Source organism: Sminthopsis crassicaudata, chromosome 4 (assembly GCF_048593235.1).
Source record: "Sminthopsis crassicaudata isolate SCR6 chromosome 4, ASM4859323v1, whole genome shotgun sequence".
Classification (NCBI taxonomy): Eukaryota; Metazoa; Chordata; class Mammalia; order Dasyuromorphia; family Dasyuridae; genus Sminthopsis; species Sminthopsis crassicaudata.
Window position 1 is genome coordinate 285,383,876 of NC_133620.1, and position 21,018 is coordinate 285,404,893.

At 39.2% G+C, this 21,018-nt stretch overlaps 1 protein-coding gene across 4 annotated transcripts; it reads left to right on the forward strand.

Moving 5' to 3' along the window:
* The first annotated feature begins 106 nt into the window (after window positions 1–106).
* PSMB9 (proteasome 20S subunit beta 9) lies at window positions 107–11,221 on the forward strand. Of its 4 annotated transcripts, none has more exons than XM_074311081.1 (6): window positions 107–295; window positions 2,262–2,329; window positions 2,683–2,814; window positions 3,197–3,335; window positions 3,920–4,061; window positions 11,086–11,221. In XM_074311081.1, the coding sequence occupies exons 1-6, from the start codon at window positions 221–223 to the stop codon at window positions 11,100–11,102; spliced, it is 573 nt and encodes a 190-aa protein (XP_074167182.1). In that variant the 5' UTR covers window positions 107–220; the 3' UTR covers window positions 11,103–11,221. The 4 variants fall into 4 exon arrangements, with proteins under 4 accessions (XP_074167182.1, XP_074167181.1, XP_074167179.1 ...); XM_074311080.1 differs by lacking the exon at window positions 11,086–11,221 and adding an exon at window positions 4,770–5,008; XM_074311078.1 differs by lacking the exon at window positions 11,086–11,221 and adding an exon at window positions 4,261–4,445 and having other exon boundaries at window positions 108–295.
* Window positions 11,222–21,018: the final 9,797 nt, after the last annotated feature.

The following is a 21,018-nucleotide window of genomic DNA, read 5'->3' on the forward strand; positions in this document are numbered from 1 at the left end:
AGTTGCTGTCCGCTCAGAAGATCCTCTTCCTCCCATTGGTCTTCGCAAGGATTTAGCGTCACCAGTTACGGAGCAGTTCAGCTTTAAACAGGTTAGGAGCATAACTGGACCGAAGTCCAGTATAACAGACGCGCCCCCTGGAGGGAAGCAGAGCAAGGTGGGACGGTGCTGGCTGCGATCCCCGGTTAGAAAGTAGTAGTACCGGGGACTGAAAGGAGCAATGCACGACTTTGGAAGGATGCGAGAGAGCTCTTATTTCGGAGACCTTCCTGGAGTCGGAGAAATCCATACCGGGGTAAGAGGCTTGAGGGACAGCAAAGAGGGCTGGAGAAGGGGCACGATTTTGGAAGCCGGGCGTCAGGGACTGACCAAAGAATACACGTGAAAGTAGCCTTTCATTACCCTTTCAGACTCATTTCAAGAAAAGAGGAAAATCCTCACATTGGGAGACGCAATTTAGACGTGTGAAGTGTAGATGACTCTAAACGTTGCCAGAGAGGCTCAAGAGGGGTGTCCAGACTCCGCGGCAGAGTCCAGGGGGCAAGCGAGTCCCAAGCCCTTTCGCTTTCACTTCCCTGGGGAAACTTGTCAGGATAGATTGGAAGATTTGGGGGGGTAGAGAAGCTATACTTTAGGAAGGAACCCCGTAGTCACTGGATCATGGGAGCTGCTTGAGTGGAAACATGGAGTGATGGAAAATAATTTTTAAAGAGGGATCAATTCATCACATAGACTTCTTCCAGAAATACTTATGAGGAGAGAAAGAACTATAGGTGCAGTTTGGGAAATACCCCTGTTCTGGTGGTGCCCAAGTAATCTTCATCCTTGATTCAGGTGTGACCATGCTAATCCCACCACACAAGCCTGTTCTGGGGATTCAACCCATAAACCGATTGCCTTAAGAATATGGGGAAGAGGAAGTAAAGTAAGAGCAAGTAGATGTCTGACATGCACTTATTTGCCACTACTCAACATCTACATAGAAACTACAATTCTGAGGAGGGCATGAGGTGATCTGATGGAAAAAAGTTTTGGAGGAAATGACCTTCATTGAGTTGGATCAAGAGCACTGGGAGGGATTTAAATGGAGGAAGAAAGAAAGCATTACAAATAGGGGGAAAGACAAGAACAAAGGCATTGAAAGTGCAGGACAGGATCAGAAGGGACTTTAGAAAATAATTCCTTATTTATAACTGAGGAGACTGAGGATCAAAGATTTGAAATGATTAGCCCCAAACCACACAAGTAACAGGCTTGAGGTTGGATCCAGATCTTCTGAATCATGATGGACAAACGGTAAATGTATGATCTAAATAATAAAGTGCTTAAGGGACAATAATATAAGACTAGGAATTATAGTCAGCTTGTGGGTAGTGACAACTCTTACTGGCTTGAGTAAGTTACAATAAGTTAGGACAGTCATCTGGAATACAGAAGTAATGATTTTTATTTCAGGCAACAACCATAATTCTAATGGATCTTTACAAAGCAGTAAAGCATGTATAATATTCTAACTAGGTTCAGATCATAGATTTCTGGTTTTTTTGGGGAACTTAAGATTTCTCCCCTGACTACCAAAGAAATCAAATTTTCTCCTTATCAAAATCAGCTTAATGAAATCTCTTCACTTTAAGAAAAAAAAAGTCCTCCTGGCCTAGCTCCTAAATACCCAACCCTCACTTCATAATCATATAAATTTATTGGGATCAGACAAGCAAAAATTCCCATTTAACAAATTTATGGTCAACCTCCCTCCCCAGCTAGTACCATATCTAGATACAAAATGTCACACATTCCAAGTTTTTACATTGGAGATCATTTCAACATGGAAATAGCCAGACTTGTAAAGCTACCCACATCTTTCCCTCCATCCCACATCCCACATCTTCCCTCCTCAAAAAGGTAATAAGTGATTCCTGGTATTTTCTTAGTATTCTTTTACCTATGGTAGATAAGGATGTCATTTGGGGGGAATTTAAGACAAAAGCACTAAATTCCTGGTAGGGGAAAGGGTCTGACTATTTGTAGATTAAGATACCTCTTTGTACCCTAGAAAGGAGTGGGAGAAAATAGAAAGAACAGGATATTGGAAGTCGGACCCCTTGGATTCTACTTCTAGCTTTGCCACTAATCAAACTTGTAACAACTTTGGTGCATCTATTTCCTGTAATCTGTATGTTTCCTGTAATTTATAGAATGGAACGGGGGGGTGTCCAAAAGTCTCTTTCATTTTTACAACTTAAAAGTCTGTGTTTTTGTAGACAACTATAATGGCAGTGGAGTTTGATGGTGGTGTCGTGGTGGGTTCTGATTCCCGAGTTTCTGCAGGGTAAGTATCAGGAAAATAAGGGGTTACAGGACTCTCCCCAAATAGATATGCTACCAAGCCCAGCCATAAGAAGCTTTGGCAGTGAGTTTTGAAAAAATGGGAGTCAATATTAATAACATAGTAGGGGCTGAAGTAACAAGTTGGAAGCAATCTATGGAAGGAAATTTAAAGGGATGATGACTGCAGGTTATATGAAACATAGATACTAGGGCAGAAAATATCTTTTTAACAGTGAGAACTCCAGGATAATTGAGATGTATAACTGAAAGGGATAAGCAAATAATTATCAGGTCTTTATTGTTCACCCTTCCTTAATACTCTCTCCCTAATCATCTCCTTCCTTCACCATTTAGAGCTGCTGTAGTGAACCGAGTGTTTAACAAGTTGGCCCCTCTGCACCAACAAATCTATTGTGCACTATCTGGTTCAGCTGCTGATGCCCAGGCCATAGCTGACATGGCCACATACCAGCTGGAACTCCATGGGTATGAATCATGAATGGTCTTGGGATTTTAAAAATTCATTTCTTCATATAATTCCCATCCAAACTACTACAGCTAAATATCTCCCTCTTTATTACATTACCTTCATTCAATGTAACTTAACATTCACAGAGTAGAGACACTTTGGTGGGTGGGCAGATGATATGGTGGGAAATTTATAGCTTTCTTTAAACATAATAAGGATTCTAGTTTTCATCAAAGAAATGCATATTTTGTGTTGGGATGGAGAAGGGAAAGCAGATATCAAAGCTTCACTAGAAGTGTAGTGAAATTGGAGTTTGGGGTATTACAGGTATAGTGTCATATACTTGGTTTGTGAGAGGAGGAGCAGGAATATAATATTTCAGAGAACAGTAACTGTCAGTCTCTCTAGGATGGAACTAGAAAAACAGCCCCTTGTTCTGTCTGCTGCAAACATTGTGAAGAATATCACTTATAAATATCGGGAAGAGCTTTCAGCCCATCTGATGGTGGCTGGCTGGGATCCATACCAAGGAGGCCAGGTGAGACCCTCCTAAGAGGATCACTACCCTTGTAATTATCTGGAGGGGTCATAAGTCACATTGTCAATGATGGCCAGAATTACAGTGCTGTAGGTTAATGGGTCGTTTCAGTGATGTTTGAAGTGAGGAATCTAAAGCTTAGGGAATGAAGGTTCTCTCCTACTGGGCTCCAAAAGAGAACTCTAGTCAGGAAAATATGAATTCAAATATGGCCTCAGTTACTAGCTGTGTGACCTTGGGCAAGTTATTTAACCTCTTTTTGCCTCAGTTTCCTTATATGTTAAATGAGGATAATATTACCACTATTTCTGAAGGTTCTTGTGAAGATCAAAAAAATTAATAACTGGGGCAGCTAGGTGGCACAGTGGATAGAGCACCAGCCCTGAATTCAGGAGAACCTAAGTTCAAATCTGGTCTCAGACACTTAATACTTCCTAGCTGTGTGACCCTGGGCAAGTCACTTAACCCCAGCCTCAGAAAAAGAAAAAAAAATCAATAACTATAGCATGCTTAGCACAGTGCCAGACACATATTAAGTGCTATATAAGTTATCATCATCTTATTTTTTTATTACCTTATCTCAGGTGTATGGAACCTTAGAAGGGATGCTGATTCGGCAGCCTTTTGCTGTAGGGGGGTCTGGGAGTACCTACATTTATGGCTATGTGGATGCCAACTATAAATCAGGCATGTCCCCTGAAGAGTGCCGACAGTTCACTACTAATGGTAACTATCCTTTGGGGAAGAGGAGAAGGGAAATTAGGATTACAATAGTAGTCCTTTGGAGGGGAACAGCAAATAAGGGGACAAGCCTTCCAAAAGGAAGAATATACTGGACTCTGAGTATAGCCTGGAGAGATGGACAAAAGAGTCTTGAACCAAGATAAATCTGCCCCTTCTTCTGCCTGTTCAAATCTCTCAACAGCTATTGCTCTGGCCATGGGCAGGGATGCCTCCAGTGGAGGGGTCATTTATTTGGTCACCATCACAGCTTCTGGCACCAAGCAGGAAGTCATCCTGGGGAAGGAACTGCCCCAGTTCTATGATGAATGAGGGATCCTCATATATTATTCTATCTCTTTGTTTTATAATAAACTTCATGTATTCAGAGCCTGGTATAATCATTGGGAGCTGCTCAGAGGATTTAGAAACAAGAAATATGGTATAGAGGCAAAAAACCTGGACTGAGACTCAAAAGAGCATAGTTCTTATCCCCATACTTCCATGATTTTGTTGTATGATTTTAGGTAAGCTCTTTCCTTTCTCTGGGATTCAGTTTCTTCATTTGTCACCTGAAGAAGTTGGTCTTTATGATCTCTAAGGTTAATAGGATCTTTAAGATTCATTCCTGTTTAACAGTCTATGAATCTGTTAGTAGTCAGGTGACACTTCTCCAGGAAAAACCCAAAATTTCCTTCTCCCTCTTGACTCCAGCTGCAGGCCCTGCTTCCACAGAATAAAGAGACAAACAAGGCTTCAGTCTTGGAAAGAGCTCTCTCACTTGGTCAGTGAAGGCTAGGGGAAACATATATGTATATATCCATAGTGTGTATATATACATATATAATATCTGTAATATCTGTCTCTATCATATATCACCATAGCTCTGATAAGATATAAATTTATTAATGCTTGGAAAGAAACAAAATAAATATCAACTACAGCAAATTTAAGTACATCTTCAAACGCTTTATATTTGAAATAATCACCAAACATTAGCTATAGAAGAGACTAAACATTAGCTTAATATCCCAATCTTCAATGCTTAGCACATGGTAAATATTTAATTAACAAATATTTGTTGACTATTGACTATTCTGTAGTGAAATGGAGATACAAAAAGGAGTAGCAACTTGCCCAAAATACTCATGGATTTCCATGGTTATATTGTAGCTATATACTGAGACATAGTTGTGAGAGTCTAAGAGACAGTGTGAACTAGTGAATGGAATGCCAGAATTGGCATCAGTATAACCTTCATTTGAATCTCACCTCTGGTTATAATTCCTGGGAAAATCACTTAACCTTTCAATTCCCTAGGAAAAAACCGTTGCTGATCTGTGTAAATAGAGGCAGCTGCATAATCAGGATCTCCTTATTCCTATAAAAAACCACAGGTTTGGGTGAAATAATCATGACGTCTATAATACTGTAACTTTGAGGTAAATATAAATTTTGGAGGAAATTAGGAAATAGTTTGGCAGAAAACACATTTATATTAGCTTCTTATACCATATACTACAATAAGCCCCAGTCAATTGATTCCAGTCAAAGTCAATTGGAACAAAAAAAAAGAGAAAAATAGGAAGTTACTTTCACAATTATGTTTAGAAAGAAGAATTCATAACCAAACAAGGAACAGAGGTAATCTTAAAAAATAAAAGACAATTTTGATTGTGTAAAATTTATAAGCCTTTACATGGACAAGAGAAATTTGGCTACATCAAGAAATAGAAACTATTTTTGAGAGAAAATTTGATTGTCATGTATGATCAGAGTTTCATACTCAAAATATATAAGCAATTCTTTTACAAATTATTTCTATATTTCTGTATATCAATCTTAATCTTACAACAAATAAATAAAACTAGAGTATTCTCAAAGTGATATATGGTCTAAATATATAAAGTTTCAAAGATGAAATTAATTCTATCAATAGCCATATGAAGAGAAATGCATATCAAAACAATTGATGTCAAAATATGAGGAAAACCAGCCTATATTGTAATTGATCAATATGGGAAATAAGTACACTCATTTGATATTGCTGGAGCTTCTTATTGGCCCAGTTGTTCTATAAATCTACTTGGAATTTTCAGTCATTTGGCCAGGGTTTTATACATTTTATCCCAAGCTATGAATTCCCTTTACAATGCTTTCTTCCATAGCTCACAAAATTATTTTTCCTCTATTAATTACATTAATTGAAAAATATTTTAAACTCTTATTTCATTATTCCAGTAATTCTAGTTAAATTTGTTTGTGTCCATGTTGTGTTTTTTATTGAGACTTTGCATCTCTCACACACAAATACACACACATATAATGGGGCGGGGGAGGGTTCTGACTGTATGATGAAAGTCCCTGTTGCATTGGGTAGCTTTATATGGTAAGATTTTTAAATTTCCTTCCTAACTTCCTGACTTTTGACTTGATGAACTCTGAGGGTTCTAGAGGAAATGTCTGGGCTAGTCTTGTTGCTGCTTTCTTGCAGTGTGGAGTGTTGTGTTGATCCAAGGTCTCAAGACCAGATCAAGCTGGAGATTCACAAACTTTCAATGGTTTCAAGGTGGTCTGATCCAAGGCAAAGTCTGATAATCTCTGCCTCTCCCTCTCCCCTAGTCAGAATTCTGCAAATTACTAAACTGTGTTTGAATCTGAACAATAATAGACAGATGTTGGATTCATCATCAGCTAGCTGGGAAGCTGAGTTACAGAATGGCAAATTCTCCTTTACTCTGAGATTCCTAATTATTCCTCTATAGACTTCAAAGTAGATTAGAAGCTGATAATGAAATTCTGTTCTGCTTCTAAGGTTTGAGCTACATTGCACCTTCTTGTTTCTGAATCTCTGATCCTCTTGGCATATTGCCTACATTCCTGGATGCTAGTAATCTTCTCAGTCTGCCTTAGGTCTGTGATTCAGAGATGGGGAAAAAAGCTTCTAGTTGATACTGTTTCTGTCAAGGCAGTCTAGTATGGATCTGGGAGTGCTGAAACTCATCTTAGATATCCTCTTGCTCTGGGGCATATTCTTTCTCTGTGATGGAGTACTCCCCATGGGCTGTGCTCTGTGCTCTTGACCCTGTAAGGTATCCATGGAGCACTCTATCTGTCTTTCTATGCTAGCTAGGCATGGGCATATGACTGGCCATTACTTTTTCTTGGATTTTTCCATCAGTAGTCCATATGGTCTATTTTCTATATTTGTTTTAATAACAGATAATTTCATCAACTAAAATGAAAATAATAGGACAACATGACAAAAAAAAAAACCTTGTATAATGCATTTAAAGCAGCCCTGAAGGTAAAGTTTATATCTTTTATAGTTTCATTAACAAATAAAAAGAAAAAATTAGTCATATAATTTTAAAGTAAACTAGAAAAACAACACATTTCAAAATCTCAAACACAAAAATAGATATTCTAAAAACCAATGAAGAGATAAACAAAATTGAAATAAAAAACTAATAAATTAGTAAGGCAAGTTGAAGTGTAAAATGGCCAAGTATCAGTCTTATTAAAGTGTTTTATCTTCTGATAAGACTTGACTATTAGCCTCCCAATCTATTGTAACTATAGTCAAATGGTTGGATTCTGTTTCAATCATTCTATTTATTTGCATGCTTTGATTCTTCCATGTTTAGCATTTTGTTTCTGTGTAGGAATTGACTACCTGTCTTATATCTAATTCATACTTCTACATTGAATGTCATTTTAGTCCCTCTTGAGGAGAATGAACTAGCTCGAAGTCATAATTACAACTTCTCCCTTAGACATCATAGTGGGGGAGTAATGAGCTGAAGAATGTAAAAATAGGAAATCTAATCTCCCTTATCAGAGGTCAGAGATAGTATGCTTAGAACATTGCTCAGGAAAAACACAAGTGGTTTAGTAGAAGATGAATTGGAGTGAGGAGAGACTTGGGGCAGACAGACCCACCAGTAGGCCACTGCAATAATCTGGGTGTTCGGGATCTGTACTAAAGAGATGTCATGTCAAAGGAGAGAAGAGAGAGCAGAAATGAGAGATGCTACAATATGAAAGGTATAGAGGGAGAGGAGAAGAAGGACTAGGACAGAGGACCCCCACACATACTGTTAATGTGGCAGAAGATCCATAGAAAAAGTGACCATCAAAAATATATATGGTGAAAAGGGAAACAAGAAAAATTGGTGTCATCAAAACCTGGAGAAAAGTGAGTATGAAGAAGAGGGTGAGTTACAGAGATTAAAGAGAAGTCAAGAAAGATGCAGACTGAGAAAATGACATTTTGGTGATTAAAAGATCTTTAGTAACATTGGAGAAAACAGTTTCATTTGAATGTTGAGGTCGAAAGACAGACTGCAAATACTTAAGAAGAGATCTCTGAAATTCTTGAGACTATAAAGTTGTGAGCTTGTCTGTGGTGCCATGGAAAAAAGCACTGACTGAGATTCAAATCTGGCTTCTGGTATTACCTGTGGAAAAAAAAAGTGTCACTTAACCTTCTCAAGCCTCACTTTCCAAATTTGTAAAATGAAGTAGTTGCAGATCAGATGTCCTCAGGCCCGTTCCAGTGTCTCAATCAATAATCTTGTGTGAGGGCCCCAAGATCACTAAGAAGTATCAATACTTCAAGGATAGGTTTTTCAGAGGAATATCCCCACCCCTCCCACCTATACCCATAGATTCCAAAAGGGATAATAATAAAACAAATTCTATAATCCATTTGGAAGTAGAAGACCTGAGGTCAAGTTGTAAAAATGGCATTCATTGAGGGTGTGACTCTGAGCACCTCACTGAGCCTCTCTAAACTCCAGTTTCTTCATCTGTAAAATGAAAAGAACATTGGCTGCATCAGTGATGCTAATAGGAAGTAAAATCTCTTACCTTTCACCTATGAAATATAGGGATGATTGGTAGGAAAACGAACAGGCAAAGCACTGGTCTTTTTGAGGAAAGCTAATACTTGGGATTCCAGGCCCTTTGCTCCCTTCCCTAGCTCTGACCCCAGTACATACATATATGGGACTCTAGAATTGACCCAACAATTTTTCACACTGAACATCCTCAATATCCTTACATGGTCATACTGGTGCTGAATGGACAAGGGAAAGAGCAAGGGAAGTCTTTGATATTATTCTGCCACAGGTATAAAAAAAATCAGAATCAGAATTTGAGAGCTGAAAGGGACCTCATAGGCCAATCTAACTTATATCCAAATAGAATTCATACTGTAAACTACCCTCTGAGGGGATCCAAATCCTTTTTGAAGGAGGAGTCCAAGACCTTTTGAGGCAGCCCCTTCTCCTTATAGACAGTTCTTGTTAGGAAAGAAGATGTGAAAAACTATATTGTAGGGGTTACAGAGTTTTAGACTAGGGCAGAAAAACTGTGGATAAAATTTATCAGTGCCAGAACAAGCAAATCAGAACCAGAAATTTTGGAATGAATAGGCTTATTGACTGGTTAGCAAGGGAACTCCATCTGAACTGGCAGACTCCTCAAAGCAAGAAAAGGACCATGCTTCTATAGGTTTCAATTTAGGCAAGAGATGAACTAGATATGGGGTATCTATGGATTGAATAGGGCAGGGGACTTACAGAGTAGAAATAGGGGATGTGATATCCCTTGATTAGATCGAGCCTATTGCTGAAGTAGTAACTGAAAACTCTTATTCAGGTTAGTTCTCTTTTGTAACCTCATCCTAATAGGACTATTTTTCCTATTTGTTGTTTTTAGCAAAAATAAAGGTCCCAGAAAGAAGGAAGGCTGCAATATAAACAGGGTCAATGTCAAAGCAGAGGGCCGATAGTCAAAATGGACTTATTTTCATTTTCTCAGCTGTCCCCAGCTGCTTTACTTCTAGGTCAGGTACTTCAAATGTCAGGGAACTAATTAATCATCAAAAATGCAAAAGAAAGATTTTTATCCTTGAACTTGTGAGCTTGTGGACAGACTAAGTCTGGGGCTGACTACTGCTATCACTGGGGAATTTGGCTTGAGAACTCAAGTGCAGAGAGAAGAGAACTTTGCTCCCTTCCAGCTTGTCTGTCTTCCATCCATGCACTGTAGGGTCCACATGTTTATTCCTGGCCCCCAAGTGTTTCTCCTCCAACTCTTACTTCTCCATCTCAGTCTCCATGTGTCTTTCAACTATATTTAAGCCCCTTCATTCCAAGGATGGGAAAGTCACCTTCCTGCCTCCCTTCATTATTCACTTAAGTAAGCAAATTCATATGAAGTATTAGGTAGAGATCTGTAGAATGGGATCCACTTTTGTTTAAATAAATAAATAAGTGTCTGTACAGTAATATGATTTGGGATATTCCTTCCACTAACCAATTAACATAGCATAGGTCAGGTTAAAATATGATTTGAGGAATTTGTCACCAGGGAGAAAAGCAAGTTGATGGCAGACAAAATGTTATATGTGGCATTGGGGCACAAAACTATACAAAATTTAAGGGTATTATGTTATTATGGATAACATCTTAATATTTATCTACAAGTAGGTTTTATAAACTTACAGCTTTTCTTAAAGAGATCAGCATGATATTATTAGGGCTATTCCTATAACAATAATGTCCAGGCATAGATTCTATAAACTACAGCCATCCTTAATAGAAATTTGTCACACCTATTGAAACAAAAGCCATATCTATTTCCAACTCTCTTCTTTGCCAAATATCCTAATAAAATGCTTTCTAAAATTATTTCAGGTTTGGGAATTTGTTTTAGACTAATAACATCCACATATATATTCACATGCAAACTTTTATATATATATATATGTATATATATATATATACACATATATATACACACACACACACATATATATATATATGTGTGTGTATATATATATACCAAATCCCTGGGCAAGTCATTTAACCTGTCTCTCTTAGTTTCCTCAACAATAAAATGGGTACCTGTCTTGAAGAGTTGTTTTGAGATAATACTTATGAAAAAAGAGGGAGAAAAGTCCTTAGGATAGTTCCTGACATATAGTGTGCCAGACAAATGCTTCTTCCTTTTCCTTTTCTAGGCATCTATTTGTCATAGAACCTGCTTCTGGAAGCAACTAAGCCTGATCATAAGAACATGATGATAGCAAAGCTGTTTCTTCAAAAGTCTGTTGAAGCAGTGGTCTGCAATTCAGCCATTCACTCCTTAGTTGACAGGAAACAGAGGGATGAGCATTGGATAGAGGATAAATGGAATATTGTGGAAGGACAGCACAGCAGTCCTCAAATGCTAGAAGATAGCAGTCAGGTCCCTTGCTTTTAGTGCTTTCTTCGAGACATTTCTTTCATCCAGTTTCACATGGCCTGAACTCATCATCTTGGATATTCTTGGCTGAATCATCTCCAGTAAATAAGTGTCTTCTAATTGCAATATCTAGATGTGATCTGGCCTTTGAACTCAGCCCAACTTTGCAAGTTGCAAGTAAGACTTTTCTGGCTGCCCTAGCATAAAACTGCCTCACCTGAAGGTGGCGATCAGTCTATTATTTGTTTTAGACTAATAACATCCACACATATACTCATATGCAAAAATATCTCTCTCTCTCAGTTTCCTCAACAATAAAATGGGTATCTCTCTTGAAGAGTTATTATGAGATAATACTTATGAAAAAAGATACTTTTTTCAGATAACCTCTTATTCAGATAGGTCTCCTCATTTTATGCTTTTAAAATTAAATTTCTGCACTTACATATTTTATCCAGTCAAGATGTTTTGAATTTTAAATGTGTTATCCATGGTGTTAATTATCCCTTGTAACTCCCAAATCTACTAACAAGTCACGGATTATATTTATTATTTTCCCTATTAGGATGTCATCTCCCTGATAGTAAGATCTCAAGTAAGATCTTTAACTTAAAATACATGAATTATCTAAAATGCAACTCCATATTTGAGAAGAACTACCAGGAAAACTGGACAACAGTCTGAGAGAAATAAACATTAGACCAATATCTTATGCCACAATCCACAAATAAGTTCAAAACAGGCATGTTACCTGAACATTAAAGATCATATTCTTTTCTTTTTAATTGGAAGAGATATCACATTCATTTTAAAGCCTCCAGTAAAGGAGGAACTCTTAACCAAACAAAGCAGAGAGGCAATTACAAAAAATAAAATCGATCCTTCCTATTGCATGAAATTAAAATTTGCTTCGTTAAAAGCAAAACATATGCAAAAAGGATGAGGGGGAGAAGCATTGTGTGATCGCACTACTGTTCCTTTTTCCTCTGCCTCTGAAGGCAGTTTCATAGATTCCCTTTCATGGATAAAATTTTGAACTAGGGAAGAGGTAGAAACAGAAGGTTGTTTTTGGCTAGCAGAGAGCACAAAATGCAAATAATTGTCAACTAAAGCAGCCTTATCTGTGGAAGTATTGTCATTAGCTCTACAACTTTTTGCAGAAAGAGACAAAATGAATACAAATGTTATTTTCTACATTTGCATTACAGAGATGAGCTCCTGAGATATGCTGTTGTCCCTCAGAGACATGTTCATATATAAATTAAAAATAAATAAACGAATAAATAAATAAAGTAAACTCAAATATGCCGAGATTCAGTTGCGGGGTGGGGGGCATTGACTAATCACTTTACCCTCCTCTGATCCTGGAATAGGACAAGAAGGATCAAGAATTCCAATGTTTGCTGCCTCATGGTAAAGGGAGTTTGGTAAAATCCTTATTTGGAAAGCACTCAGCTCCCTTTCCCCACTTCTTATCCTCCTTCTAATTGGAAAGCCTTCTTCCTCTAATAGGAAAAGGCACTAAAGAGCTGATCTAAATTTGAGAAAACCACCATGCACCTGTAGGCAAGAGACCTCAGGACATTGCTGTATGACCTTGGCAAATTACTTGCTCTCTCTCAACTTCAGTTTCCTCATCTGTAGAATACAATCTAATGACCTGTGATTCTGTGGATAAATCAGGACCAGAAAATCAAGGGAAACTGAAAAGAGAAGGGAAGAGAGGAAAATGGTGGAGAAAGGAAATCCTTTCTGGAAAGAAGGAAATCTCGGGGGAAATCAGGATCACTGATATCTTTTTTTGTCAACGTTGTCAAAATATCCAGACTCCGGGAGGTGAAGTTTGTCAAAATATTTTGGAGATAATGTTTTCCAGAACTAAAGCCCAGCAAGCAGGCTGTGTTCTGAGCTTGACATAACAATAATCCTTTGCTAAAGAATAAGGCGTAAGGCCTGTACCTCAGGAGTTACTACTCTCCTTCCCCCATTGTCCACCCTCTCACCTTTGCATAATTATAATAATCTTAGACTTAGCCTTACCAGGTTGAGCTCTGTCCTCTCAGGGTTTTGAAAAGGCTCTTGGGCCATAGTAGAAAAGGAGCACTTGGAAGCCAAGAGTGCTCAAAATGATATTATCCTCTAGCAAAATGTACTCACTAAGGGATTTACCTCCCTCTATTTCCCAAGGCCATTCCCCACATATATAAAATCCTTATTCCTTATCACTTTCAGGTATAGCACTCAAGTAACTCAAGACCTAAAAATAATAGTCATTTATGTCATAATCATAACTATGTTTTATATACATAAGACCTGTCTTTGGTCCAGCATATTTTAAGCCTTCCTTCTTAGGAGAGAGCTTCCCTTTGCAAACCTTATTTTCCTCATTCTGAAATTAATTGACCTGATTCTCCTATCTCTTGTCTACTGTATTTCTTTGGCTTAGATGACCCATGGTCAGAAGCTAGTTTCTATCTAATTGACTAAGGGAAGAATAGAGATTTAGAAAGGAAGAAAGGGAGAGAAAGGGAGAACACAGGATATAGAAGGATTAAAAACATTAAAGCTACCTGAAATTTTCCTGCCTGATAAATTGGCTGTATCTTCATCCCACACATATAAGTCCACGTGCATGAGTTTATAGTAGCCCTGGGGATATCAAAGCCACTGCTCCTACTCTTGGTTTCCTTTTCTGCTAGGGCCCAAGAGCCTTTTTAAAGACCACCTCCTGAGAGGACAAGGCTCAACCTGGTAAAGTCTGATAGAGGGCTAGGATTATTATAATTATGCAGAGGAGGAGGTGGGGAGGGTGGAGATTGGGGGGAGGAGGGTAGTAACTCCCTAGGTGCAGGTCTACACACACACATAATGATTAAACAGTTTCCCCTCTTATTCCTGCTTCCTCTATCTCAGGGCTAAGAAAATTCCAACGCCTGTGTTTTTTCAGAGGATGATCACAGGCTTTGGCTACATTCTAGGAATTCGCCTGCTTTAAGAGAAAGCCTGAGTTTCTTTTTCTTAGAATAGGAACCTTCCCTAACCAGACTAGCTAGTAACCACTGACATTGCACCACCTTGAGCTCTCATTGGCTGGGTCAGATATGTGGAGACAAACACTCTTTGAAACTAGGAAATCCTCTTTCTTCACTCCTGGATTTCAACTCTGCTTGCTTGTAGAGCAAAAACAAAAGGAGAGAAAACTGGGATTTCATTCCCTTTCTTCCACTTTGCTGACAAAAAAGTCAGGTCACATCAGTCTTAAGTTTTCTCATCTATCATAAATGTATTTTGATACTTTATAATTAGATTGTACATACATGTATGAAGACATTATTATTCTATTAAGTGATCTCTATTTCCCTTCCACCTCTCTCTTTACTCTGCTGCCCTCATTTCCAAGGGCAGTTGCCAATTATTTCCCTGTCTTTTATGAGGCTGGGACCTCTTTGGCTTTGCCCAAAGTGAGCACCTGGAGGTGAGACCAGATGCTGACCTCTCGTAAGTAGTCTATCTATCTAGAGTCTCACAACCTTGCCATCTATTTCCTAGGAAATCTGAATGTAAGGAATATAACAGTCTTTATGAGACAGCTAAATGAAAAAGCTCCAAGGAAGCTTACATAGAAGTGGAGATTCCTGTCAGTATAAGACCAGTATAACTGCCCAAAGTTTTCTTATCCTGCCAAATGAGATGAATATGATCTGACCTTCAGTTATCCAGGAGCACTAATCAACACCAAGCTCCTTGATCCCTGTCCCTAATGCCTGGTCCTGTTAGACTCAGAGGACTCTTAAAAACTCACCAGACTTCATTAGTTTTGGAGGGAGTATCCCATTCCCTCTGGAGCCTCACTATGGTGCACCTAAGAGCCCAACAGACATGTTTCCACTATTCTTCTGAATGACCTTCATCATGTGACTCTTTTCCCTCAGTAAAGCTGAATTACTATAATATTTTGGGGATTGTTTCATTGCTGTAGGCCCTTAGGATTCTGGCTCCCTAAATCTATGCCAAGATACTTGCTGGTAGGAAAGTAATCCCTGAGAGATGGGACAAATCAAACAAGACCTCAAATTCACCACGAATGGAGGTCATAGAGGAGGAAAGAATGTCCATTTCAGTCCACAATGAACTGCCTTTGGTGGAGCCATTTGTCTTCTCAGTCCTCCCTATCTTGTTTCATCCTTTTTGACCCTAAACTCCTCACAGTTTTCAGGCTTCCCACTGCCTCCTGCACCACCTGTCCAGTGACTGTCACTACATCCTGGATTTATCAGGGAACTGCCTGGAGAGAAAGTGCCAGAGAAAAGGTGAATAAGGTCGAGGGATAGGAGACTCCTGCACAATCCAATCTCCTATGCTGCCCACCTCAATTCCACCTCTCTCCTATTCTTTATAATGTTAATATATCTGAATTACTGTAGATGCCTCTCTTACCTCTGTTCTTGCTGCCTCTTTGCTTGCCTTCCTGAACCAAACCAATAAATGAAGGGATTGAGGAAGACCTCTGTCTTGGTAATAACAGGCTGAATAGTGTTCAGAAATTCAAATGATCAAACAAAATTTTAGCTTTTTCATCCAAAACATAAGGAAACTGAACTTGGTTTTTTTTGGGGAGGGACCATTTTAAGTCTGATATCCTATGATTTCAGTGACCAGGGTGAATTTGGTTAATCAGAACTGCCTCTGTGACAGTGGAGAAATTCAAGGAAGCTTAGGAGACATACCCAGAGATGGGACAGGATACTTTTCCAAAGTTACCTTCCTTATTTGTCTGTATTCCTGCAGCCTATTCTTGTAAAGAATATGTGTCCTGCAGCCCTCTTTGTGGTGGCTAGAAACTGGAAACTGAATGGATGCCCATCAATTGGAGAATGGTTGGGTAAATTGTGGTATATGAAGGTTATGGAATATTATTGCTCTGTAAGAAATGACCAGCAGGAAGAATACAGAGAGGCTTGGAGAGACTTACATCAACTGATGCTGAGTGAAATGAGCAGGACCAAGAGATCATTATATACTTCAACAACGACACTATATGAGGATCAATTCTGATGAACATGGACATCTTCAACAATGAGATGAACAAAATCAGTTCCATTTGTTCAATAATGAATAGAACCAGCTACACCCAGCAAAAGAACTCTGGGAAATGAGTGTGAACCACTACATAGCATTTCCAATCCCTCCACCTTTGTCCTCCTGCATTTTTGATTTCCTTCACAGGTTAATTGTACACTATTTCAAAGTCCGACTCTTTTTGAACAGCAAAATAACTGTTTAGAAATGTATACATATATTGTATTCAACTTATACTTTAACATATTTAACATCTATTGGTCAACCTGTCATCTGGGGGGGGGGGAAGGAGGGGAAAAAATTGAAACAAAAGATTTGGCAATTGTCAATGCTGTAAAATTACCCATGCATATATCTTGCAAATAAAAAGCTATAATAAATTTAAAAAAAAAAAAAGAATATGTGTCCTGGAGACTTACATGAACTGATGCTAAGTGAAAATGAACAGAACCAGAAGATCATTATATATGGCAACCACAAGACTATATGACAATTAATTCTGATGGATGTGGCTCTCTTCAACAATGAGATGATTCAAACCAGTTCTACTTGCTCAGTGATGAGGAGAGACATCTACACCCAGAGAGAGAACTGTGGGAACTGAGTTGGAACACAACATACATTCTCTCTCTCTCTGTTGTTATTTACTTGCATTTTGTTTTTCTCAGTTTTTATTTTTCTTCCTTTTTGATCTGATTTTTCTTGTGCAACAAGCAATTGTATAAATATGTATACATATATTGGATCTAACATGTATTTCAACATATTTAACATGTACTGGACTACCTGCCAGCTAGGGGAGGGGGGTGGGGGAAAGGAGGGGAAAATTTGGAATAAAAGCTTTTGCAACAGTCAACATTGGAAAAATTACTGATGCATATGTTTTGTGAACAAAAAGCTTTAATTTGAAGAAGAAGAAGAAGAAGAAGAAGAAGAAGAAGAAGAAGAAGAAGAAGAAGAAGAAGAAGAAGAAGAAGAAGAAGAAGAAGAAGAAGAAGAAGAAGAAGAAGAAGAAGAAGAAGAAGAAGAAGAGAAGAAGAAGAAGAAGAAGAAGAAGAAGAAGAAGAAGAAGAAGAAGAAGAAGAAGAAGAAGAAGAAGAAGAGAAGAAGAAGAAGAAGAAGAAGAAGAAGAAGAAGAAGACGAAGAAGAAGAAGAAGAAGAAGAAGAAGAAGAAGAAGACGAAGAAGAAGAAGAAGAAGAAGAAGAAGAAGAAGAAGAAGAAGAAGAAGAAGAAGAAGAAGAAGAAGAAGAAGAAGAAGAAGAAGAAGAAGAAGAAGAAGAAGAAGAAGAAGAGAGAAGAAGAAGAAGAAGGAAGAAGAAGAAGAAGAAGAAGAAAGAAGAAGAAGAAGAAGAAGAAGAAGAAGAAGAAGAAGAAGAAGAAGAAGAAGAAGAAGAAGAAGAAGAAGAAGAAGAAGAAGAAGAAGAAGAAGAAGAAGAAGTGTCCTGGAGGTGGCATTTCCTGAATCCCAAGCAAGAGCCTGGAATTTGTCCCCATCTGGTGGACAGCCATTGCAAAGAGCAAACTGTGGCAGCCTGCTCTATTAGCAAGAAATAAAGCTATTTCTGGGAAAAAGAAACAGAAAGTTGAGCTTCTCCCTTGATCCATAAGCCAAAAGAACCAAGCACTGGAAGCACACTGAAGCCTGAATATATGGGAGGAATCCAGAGCCAAGCTGAGTTCCTTTTCCTATGTTTCTTTGATTCTCGACTATTTCTGTGGCCCCACTACCTTCCCACTCACAGATTTTTAAACTTAATCAACCACTAGGCAAATATGGCTCTAAACCCAACTGATCAACTGTGGGCTGGGGCCTTCCTACTAGAAATGAGCAGGGATCAGGGATTGGAGAAGGAGGCAGAAAGGGCTGCCTGGTCTGGACTTCAGGCCCCTCATTCCAAAGTAGATTCAAGGAGCCATTCTTGGGGACTGGAGGCTGTTGAAGGTTGACCATGGTGGGAACTTTTCCAAACCCAAGAAATATGCACAGCAATGGAAATGGGTATTTCTGACAACAGCAAAGAGAGGAGAAGTTCAAAAGTAGGAGATCTGGCTGAACTGGAGAGCTGAGAGGACACATGTGAAGCCTTTCCTTCGGGTCACTACCACACTGAATATAAAAGTATGAGTGTGGGGTGGGCATTAGTTTCTATGGAAAGAGACTTTCAATTCATTTCATGTTTGTTCTTCTTGGGATTGTAGTTGCCATTGAGAGGCAAAACCAGGATTGGATTAATGGAAACTCTCTCTGGAGAGTAATTCTGTATGAAAAGAGGAGAACTGGGTCTGCAATAATTGTGTCCTGAGTAAATTAAATTTTGCAGTGGAGCTGGGGGAGAGGATCTGTCTGAAAGTCATCAGTCATCATACTGGCTGCTTCCCAGAGGTACAGACAGCTCTGGAGCAGGGGGTGCAGATGGGAGAAGTTCCCTAGTCTAATGATGTTCCTTTACATAGCTCTTTCTACAGGACTTGTGCTTGGACACTGGGGGATTTTCCCCATGGATTGAGGGCTTATGGAAGATGAGCAGGAAAAAGTAGGGTGGTTGCCAATAATCTGTATTCACTGCCACCATTCAGGAACTGGGGAAGGGGCAGTTCTGGGCTTATCAAGGACCCAGAGGATCGAGCTCCTCCTATTCCCCAGTAGCTCTCTTCATAGTCAGTTTTACCCAAAATTATACATCAGTCTATAGTCTATCAGTTCTTTCTATGGGTGGAGGTGATATTTTCCATTATAGATCTTCAGATTTCTTTTGGATCATTGTGTTCCTAAGAATAGCTAAGTTACTCATTATACAATATGTTCACAGTTTCTGGATGTGCTCACTTTGTTTTGCCTTAGTTCACAAAAGTCTCCAGGTTTTCCTGAGACCTTCTTGATTATCATATCCTATAGAACAATAGAATTCAATCACAGTCATGTACCACAACTTGTTCAGAGACTCCTCAGTTCATGGGCATTCTCTCAACTTCCAATTCTTTTTCACTTTAAACAAGTGCTGCTATAAAAATTTTGTCCCTCCTTTCCCAAACTGTTGATTCTCTTTTCAAGTGTAGTGACTGCTGATCCTCCACTTGTGGGCTACCACAGAGAAAAATTGTGGCTCCCCAAGCTCTGGCTGGGAAACCAAAGTGGAAAAATACCTTATGAATTGAGAATCTGAGACATGGGGAGTGACACGAGTTCTGTGTCTATGGCCAAGACTTCTTGGAGCAAACCATGCCTCTGGAGTGTGACCCCTGAACCTCATTTCCTGCCCCACTCCTGGCTCCATGCTTTCCCATACAGGGCATTTCAGCCCCTACCTGCCAATACTGTTGGTGCATAGTCCTAGACCATAGTAATTCTCCAGACCATATGGCTCTGAGATGAGCTTTACTGACAACAATCAGGGCATGTCCTAGTGCTCTTGTCTCTAGAAGCTTGGTCCCTCCCCACTCTGGGGGGAGTCGAAGGTCTCTCACACTCCCCACTCCCATCCCTCTACCCTTTGTCCTCACCTGCCCCCCCCCGCCTCCTCCCAACCACTCCCCATGCTCCCTTGTGAAGTTCTTTAAGAAAGTTGTTCCTGATTCTCACTACCACCCTTTGATTCTGGGGCAGGACTGGTGGAGATTTTTATCTTTCCTAGCACCTCAATGCTCCTTGTCTTCACACCACCTATCAACTTATTCACCCTTTCCCAAACCAAAAGAACTACCCCAAAACTCCCACTGTCCTGCCAAACTAAGCTAAGGATGCTAGGCTACTGGCCTCCAAATCTCACATATGCAGGCTCACATACATTCATTGCTTCTTCTTTTCACCATTACCTTTTCTGGTTCAGTCATTTTCCATATCTGTCTGACTCTTCATGACCCCATTTGGGATTTTCTCTGCAAAGATGCTGGAGTGGTTTGTCATTTCCTTCTCTACTTCATTTTTACAGATTAGGAAACTGAGTCAGGCTTAAGTGACTTGTCCAATACTTTCACTGTTTGTAGCACTTGAGTTTCCCTCTCTCCCATCAACCAGGAACACACCCTTTTTGTAATTCCAGCTTGAACCAGAGAGTTACCAAGAAATAAGGTCCCAGACCTCAGCCTTTTCCCCAACTTCCTCTGTCCTCTGCTGGCCTTCCCACTTCTCCTGCTCTGTGTGACCCTTTCTTCCTCTTAGAAATTAGGAAGACATTTTCCCTACAGAGAATTAAGAGCATCTCAAGGGTTGAAGAAGTCCATAGATCAACTTGTACCAGAGAGTAGAGACTAGATGAGCACATGGTTAAGATGTAGAAGGGATTATTGTTCAGATAGGAATTGGAGTGGATACCTAAGAATCTTAAGTCTATGATTCTGAATTATAAGCCCCAAACAACAGCATCCATGTCTACAAGTGAACCTACCATTTTCTCTCCTCAGTCATTCAAACAGAAGAGGGAAGGAGGGGGAGAAATAGTCTTGGACCCAAAGCATACATCAGGTGGCTAAGTGGGGCTGTGGATATGGTGCCACAACTGAACAACAAAAGCATATGACTTCTTCTTGCTTAAGCCAAGCATTTGTCATTGTTGTTTTTTAATTGTGTTTGGCACACAATTCATGACACACAGCTAGTGTCTGTGGCCAGATTTGAACTCAGGAAGATG

Coding starts and splice junctions, on each gene's coding strand:
- PSMB9 (XM_074311078.1), top strand. CDS start 221: ATGCACGACTTTGGAAGGATGCGAGAGAGCTCTTATTTCGGAGACCTT. Junction 3,336..3,919: donor ATCCATACCAAGGAGGCCAG/GTGAGACCCTCC, acceptor ACCTTATCTCAG/GTGTATGGAACCTTAGAAGG. Junction 4,062..4,260: donor CCGACAGTTCACTACTAATG/GTAACTATCCTT, acceptor ATCTCTCAACAG/CTATTGCTCTGGCCATGGGC.